The sequence below is a fragment of the Octopus bimaculoides genome, chromosome 6 (assembly GCF_001194135.2).
Source record: "Octopus bimaculoides isolate UCB-OBI-ISO-001 chromosome 6, ASM119413v2, whole genome shotgun sequence".
In the NCBI taxonomy this organism is placed as follows: domain Eukaryota; kingdom Metazoa; phylum Mollusca; class Cephalopoda; order Octopoda; family Octopodidae; genus Octopus; species Octopus bimaculoides.
Window position 1 is genome coordinate 21,723,563 of NC_068986.1, and position 6,976 is coordinate 21,730,538.

At 36.3% G+C, this 6,976-nt stretch overlaps 1 protein-coding gene across 6 annotated transcripts in view; it reads right to left on the reverse strand.

Moving 5' to 3' along the window:
- The window catches only part of LOC106875144 (solute carrier family 46 member 3), a 42,384-nt gene that overhangs the window by 9,910 nt on the left and 25,498 nt on the right, over nt 1-6,976 (reverse strand). For 3 of the 6 annotated variants that reach the window (XM_014923141.2, XM_014923138.2, XM_014923144.2), the window contains exons 2-3: nt 2,472-3,314; nt 998-1,240 (exon numbers count right to left, since the gene is read on the reverse strand). In XM_014923141.2, the coding sequence (XP_014778627.1) occupies nt 998-1,240; nt 2,472-3,279 (1,051 nt within the window). In that variant the 5' untranslated portion in view covers nt 3,280-3,314. Of the gene's footprint in view, nt 1-997; nt 1,241-2,471; nt 3,315-4,499; nt 5,316-6,976 lie in introns of those variants that run through there. The other 3 variants (XM_014923142.2, XM_014923143.2, XM_052968632.1) reach the window with 2 other exon arrangements.

Consider the following 6,976-nt stretch of genomic DNA (forward strand, 5'->3'; position numbering starts at 1 on the left):
ATATATATATATATACATAGACATATTTAACTCTCAGAAAAATCAGCTAGTCACCTGATAACTTGACAATTCAGGAAAAAATGTAAATCAGATGAACTTTATATGCATCATGAATCAAGATAGGCAGTTGGTTCGTTGTTATCATCATCATCATTTAATGTACGGTTTCCATGGCGCTATATGTTTCATGGTTTGACAGGATTTGGTGAGCTACAGAGTTGCATCAAGCTCCAGTGAATATTGAATCTTTCTCTGGTGAAGGATATACCACTGAGCATAGAGTGATGGTCAACAACCTCTGGATAAGAACTCAGATGGACACTGAAACTCAAGACAATTTGGGAGAGGAAGGTATGGAAGCTGAAAGATCCTTCAACTAAACATAGGTTCAAAGAAATATTGGATGTCTTCAGCATGAGTAATGGCAGCAATGACAACTAATATATAACTATGTAAGAAATAAAATGTGGATTGGGAGGAGAGGGGAAGGCGTGATCTTTTTTACAAACAACAAATTATGGTATTTTGAGAAGGTCATTATGCCAACAATAAACACACACTGGTTTAATTTCACTTTTTCATTATTATTTGCTAATTGGTTAGCTATTTAACCAATTAACTAATCGACTGTTTGATTAACCGTTTGGTTAATGATCAATCAGTTGTGTTTGCTGAAGTCCTTTTGTCACTATGCACAACCTCTTCCATGACTGAAGTTGACCTGGCGTAAAGAGGGCATGTCATAGAAGAGGTGGTGGCAGTGCTGAAAGGACTGTGGCAAACACAGCTGACTGGATAAATCAAATAATTGATTAGATAGTTGGCAAAAGAAGTGAAATAAAACCAGTGCATGTGTTCATCATTTGTGTAACAACCATCCCAAGATGCAACAAATCTGTTTCATTACACAAATTCAAATCAAGAATCATGCAAACCAAATACAAAAACAGAACTTAAATTATTTTACAAATTTTAAAATTATTAATATTATACCAACCAAAATATATAAGGCGTTTGACTCGAATTAATGACAATGTAATAGAAGCAGCTGCTCTTGAAATCAAACCAGCAATACATAAGAAGAAGTCATTTGGGTTCAAGAATTTCTTTAACAATGGGAGCAAAACTACCAAAGATACTCCTCGAACAGCACTCTCAATTGCCACAAAATATCCGACTTCAATTATAGTTGCTGAGATTGGTGAGTGCCGCAGATACAACAGATTGATGTCCATTTCACCTAAAATGATAAAGACGGTTAAATTAACTTCAATTTGAATTCTATTATTAAAATAATAAACATGTGTCTCACAGCAATGATATGTAATGAAACTAAATGGTAAAAGCAAAATATGATTTTGTTAATAAAATATATTTACAAAACCCATTTTGAAGTTGAAAATAAATACCACAGGCGCAGGAGTGGCTGTGTGGTAAGTAGCTTGCTTACCAACCACATGGTTCCGGGTTCAGTCTCACTGCATGGCACCTTGCGCAAGTGTCTTCTACTATAGCCTCGGGCCGACCAAAGCTCTACATGCCACACCCTGGTACACCAGCTCAACTGGCAGGCTAAAGCACAAAGGGGTAGTGTTGACACTACACCACTAGGTAGGTGGAGGAGCTGCAGCAATGGCCAAGAACAGAGTGAAGGATTCTCAAGAAAACCAACAACCAGTTGTCTGTGACTGAAGGGAACCCACAGATATACATCATAGACCTCAGCTAACAGTCAACATAGACATCTCCATACAGTCTCTTTCCTAAAAGCAAGTAGCTAGGCTTTGGGTTAGCACCCTGTCCCCAGAAAAACCTCAAGCTATGAAAACAGTTCAACATGCAAAAACTTCACAGTAGGCAGGGCAACAGTTGTCTCCATCCAGAGACAGTGACAATGCACAGAAGGTGGCTGCTGACTGATCCAACTGGAGTACTTTGACTGCTTCACCTGACACAGGAGCTCTTTAAGCTTAAGTAAGTATAATGCTAGTTTACTCTTTTACTTGTTTCAGTCATTTGACTGTGGCCATGCTGGAGCACCACCTTTAGTCGAGCAAATCGACCCCGGGATTTATTCTTTGTAAGTCTAGTACTTATTCTATCGGTCTCTTTTGCCGAACCGCTATGTGACGGGGACATAAACACACCAGCATCGGTTGTCAAGCAATGCTAGGGGAACAAATACAGACACACAAACACACATATATACGACGGGCTTCTTTCAGTTTCTGTCTACCAAATCCACTCACAAGGCTTTGGTCAGCCCGAGGCTATAGTAGAAGACACTTGCCCAAGATGCCACGCAGTGGGACTGAACCCGGAACCATGTGGTTGGTAAGCAAGCTACTTACCACACAGCCACTCCTGCGCCTATAAGTTTTTTTTTTAATAAAATGACAGATTTATGAATGATAGATTTTCATCAGTTATGGTAGTTAATATTCAATTAGAAAGAAAAATTATTTGCTCACCCATTATCAAGAACATCATAACTCCAATAACAGTAATTGACAGGAACAAAACAATACGTACATCTGAGTTCCGTGGTTTAGTGATAAATGATATTAAATCCTTAAGGTGTTGAATTTTGAAAATTGTTAACAAATTTTTGTACACGGATTCTCCACTAGTGTTTATATCTTCGATGATAATGATGCAATAAATTATAGCAACAATACAACAGCCAGCCATTAGTACATAGACCCAAACAAAACCAATATATTTTAAAAGGATACCAGACAGAAATACACCTATGGTTCCAGCGAAAAATATCATCGACTCAACAATTCCAATGCGAATAGTACGGAATTTAACATCTGTGACATGAGTGGCATAACTTAAAATAGCCATCAGCATCCCAATGTAGCCTCCCAAAATCCCAGAGAGAAAATAACCCAAAAGAATATACCCTAAGGGTGTATTTTCGAAGTAAGAAACTAATGCACACACACAAAACAACAATACATTTCCTATAATAGGAAGAATGATAACAATTTTGCGACTGACTTTATCACTAAATGGACCAAAAAAGAAACTAACAAATGTAGAAGGAATTAGAAGTACAATGTTGCAGTATAAAATCCATTTTGAAGTTTGTCCTTGTACATAGTTTTCTTCTGAAACAAATGACCCATTGGACAGGACGGAACATATAGATGCATTGAAATTTTGTAAACATATTCGGCTGTAAAGTAAATTTTGAAATACTGTTGCGTTCATAAATTGTGTGAACATGTACAAAAATAGGAGGGGTTCCACAATGGTTTTGATGGAAGGCATCTTGGAGTAAAAGAAAAGCCAACTGTGATATTTCACTGGAAAAGAAAACAAAAAAAAAAGAGATTAGATAAAATTATAAGCATGGACATGTGTGTGTATGTGTATGTGTGTGTGTGTGTGTGTGCCGAAATTTGAAACCAATATTATTTAGGTACAATAATTATAATTTTACCTCTTCTACATATGATAGTGCTTCTACAAAGTGATTAAATGAATACTGATTTTCAATATAAAAGTATTTATTAAATTAAACCAAAATCAAATTTCTCATTCAGAGTGTTAATGTTGTTCCTCTTGATGGAAAGGATTGGCCTGCAAGAACCCTGTGCTGGTGCCACATAAAAAACACTCGTGCCAGTGCCCTGTGCAAGTGTTCATGCTAGTGCTACATTAAAAGCACACGCTATAAAGTGGATGGCATTAGGAAGGACATCCAGCTGTAGAAACCAAGCCAAATCAGGCCAAAACCTGGTGCAGCTCTCCTGCTTGCCATCTTTGGTCAAATCATCCCAATCCATGCCAGTATGGAAAATGGACATTAAAGGATGATGATGATGGTGGTGATAGTTGCAATAATATTGATTAACAATCAATTGTATACAAATGTAACATTATTTCTCACATGTCAGGCAACACTCTAGCTATTACGTAGTAAATCAAGAAAAATATATCTAATAAAATCAGAGTTATCTTGTTTTAGGAAACAGAGAAAGAGATGTACGGAGACAAATTACCAATTGTAACTGACACTCCATTTGTTACGACGATGAGGCTTCCAGTTGATCTCATCAATGGGACAGCCTGCTTGGGAAATTAATATGCAAGTGGCTGAGCGCCCCAGAGATTCATGTGCTCTTAACCTAGTTCTCAGGGAGATTCAGCATGACACAGAATGTGACAAGGCAACCCTTTGAAATACAGGTACTACTTATATATATATATATATATAGCCATCTGGTTCGCCAGTCCTCAGTCAAATCGTCCAACCCATGCCAGCATGGAAAGCGGACGTTAAACGATGATGATGATGATGATGATAATACATATATATATAGGGGAAAAGTATATAGAAACAAAGAAAATGCACATTAGGTATAAAAGTAATGGCTTATTTTTTTTTATAAAAACAAAGATATATACATACAAATAAATGATTTGAGGTGGAATTAAGAAGTATAAAAATCATTATTATGAGTAATTATAGAAAGTTAAAGTCATACCGGCTTCGTCAGAGCTGATCACTGACTCTGAATCAACGCCAATTTCCAAACGGTATTATATATATATATGATGGGTTTCTTTTCATTTCTTTTGACTAAATCCACTCATAAGGCTTTGGTCAACTTGGGGCTATAGTAGAAGACACTTGCCCAACGAACCACACACTGGGACTGGACCTAAAACCATGAGATTGAGAAGTAACCTTCTAACAATCTAGCCTTGCTTGCATCTACAGTAGTATTTAATTGAGAATATTAGTGTGTAATTAAGAAGTATGTAATTGAGAATCTATGACAAGTTTACTTGGTAGGCATTCAACACATCTAAGTATCAACAAACAATGTTCTAATAGGCTACAGGTAGTTCGACCTATTTGTGTATATAAGCCTGACTGATAAGCAGTCATTTAAGTGAGTGGTTTCTATATTGTAATAAGTGTTTCTCTTTGTTTTGAACTATCAAGCATTAAAGGGTGCTTGAAATGATGGTGGTGGTGGTAGTGGTGGTGAAGAAAAAAAATTCAATCCTATATTTTTTATACTTATGTTAAATAGAGGTAGGAGGCATGTTTTTTTCCTTTTGTTTTGTTTAATATATCTATATTGTTTTGTTGAATGTATGTGCTGGCAGCACTCTGTGATGAAGATTGTAATACTGTCAGAAAAAAAACTGGTTCTACTGAGCTTTATTGAAGTTTGTTTACTTTGTCTGTTGACTTATAAGGCTGTCAGCCTTATCATATAATAAGGCAATCAGCAGAGAATTAGAGGAGTGTTTACCATGTGAATATCTGAGCTAGGTATGACATGAAGTGAAAGGAGAGAAATGCCTAGAGAGGTGGTTGTTCTGGTGGTTAGCTTAGTGAAGTGGAGCAGTGTATGTATATATGCTTTTAAGTGTGTAGATGCGTTGGTATGGATTCTTTAATATGTTACTGCAGTAACAAATTGGAAAAGTGCATAACCTAATTCCCAGATCACGTGATGTGCTGTATTCTTGAGGAAAACACTTCATTTCACATTGCTCCATTGCAGATGAATTCCAGCAATAGATGAGAAGTTAGCCCTGTTACAGACCAGTTGGTCAGTGTGTGTGTGTGTGTGTAGTGGGAGGTCATCTCATTTATACACCATGGAAACTTGGCTAAGGTCCGGTCTCATAGGTCCTAGAGCTTGACAGACCTAAGACTTAACAAATTAGATAATGTAGTTCCTGATAGACACAAAGCTGGAATGACATAGTTATGGTTGAATAAACTCTTAACTATATAATTTTTTTCCACAACAACACAATGTTTTACTATGTCATCTGATTTATGAAATAATGAGCTTCAATACAAATATATAACATAATCTTATATAACAGCTGAAAACCGAGCCCGCAGAAAAGAAATGACAACCAACAGACCGGATTCAACGTATAGGTGTGACCTCTGCAAACGAGACTGCCACTCTCGCATCGGTCTCTACAGCCACAGGAGGCATTCCATGGTCAGCCATGACCGACGGAGGCCTAAGAATATAACATTCTTTTATACTTCATAAAAAAGTAATTTATCAAACTATGTTATCACTTTAACGAACAGACAAGAGGATGCTGGATCAACATATTCATAAAAAATAAAAATTAGGAAATAAAAGGTATGGAAATGGCTGTGTGGTTAAGAAGTTTGCATGCAATCACATGGGTAAATTTATATGTTGTTGAAGTAAGATAACTGATGTTTCAAGGAAAGACCTTTGATCCAAAAGAAATAAAAGCTAAGTTTTAATTTTAAGTATTTTCTCACTGATGAAGGCTTTGCCTGAAATGTTTTGAAATGTTTCTTATCTTGACTCATCACAGCATATGACCAGGGTCACAAGTTTAAGCATGAAGTAGAACAGGTGAAATTTTTCTTGTGTTTATTTTTTTCTAATTTTACATTTCTTATCTAAAAGTTGGTGCAGCACTATTGTTTGTTGATTACATTGTTATAACATCTAGATTTGACACAAAAATGACAACATTGCTTCATAACATTTATTTTTGTTTTTATCAAACTTATAAAAAAATTTTTTTTAAATGGCATATGCTTGTATAGATATGTTTTATGCCTGAATTTAGCTGAATTTACAAACCATATATGCCCTCACCTCAGTGCCATGTAAAAAGCAACCAGCACACTCTGTACAGTGGTTGGCATTAGGAATGACATTTCAGCCAAAACCAAACCAAATCAGGCTGGAACCTGGTACAGCTCTCCAACTTGCCAACTCTGGCAAACTGTTGAACCGATGCCAGCATGGAAAACAGCACAGTCTTCTCTCTTGCACACTACATTTTATGCCTCTTATACCTGTTTTTTCTCTTAAGACACTTATACTCTGTTGTACTTGCACTTTGACATTACACATCCAACAGATCATGCTTGTTTCATTTTATATGTTACACACACACACACACACACACACACACACATATATATATATATATA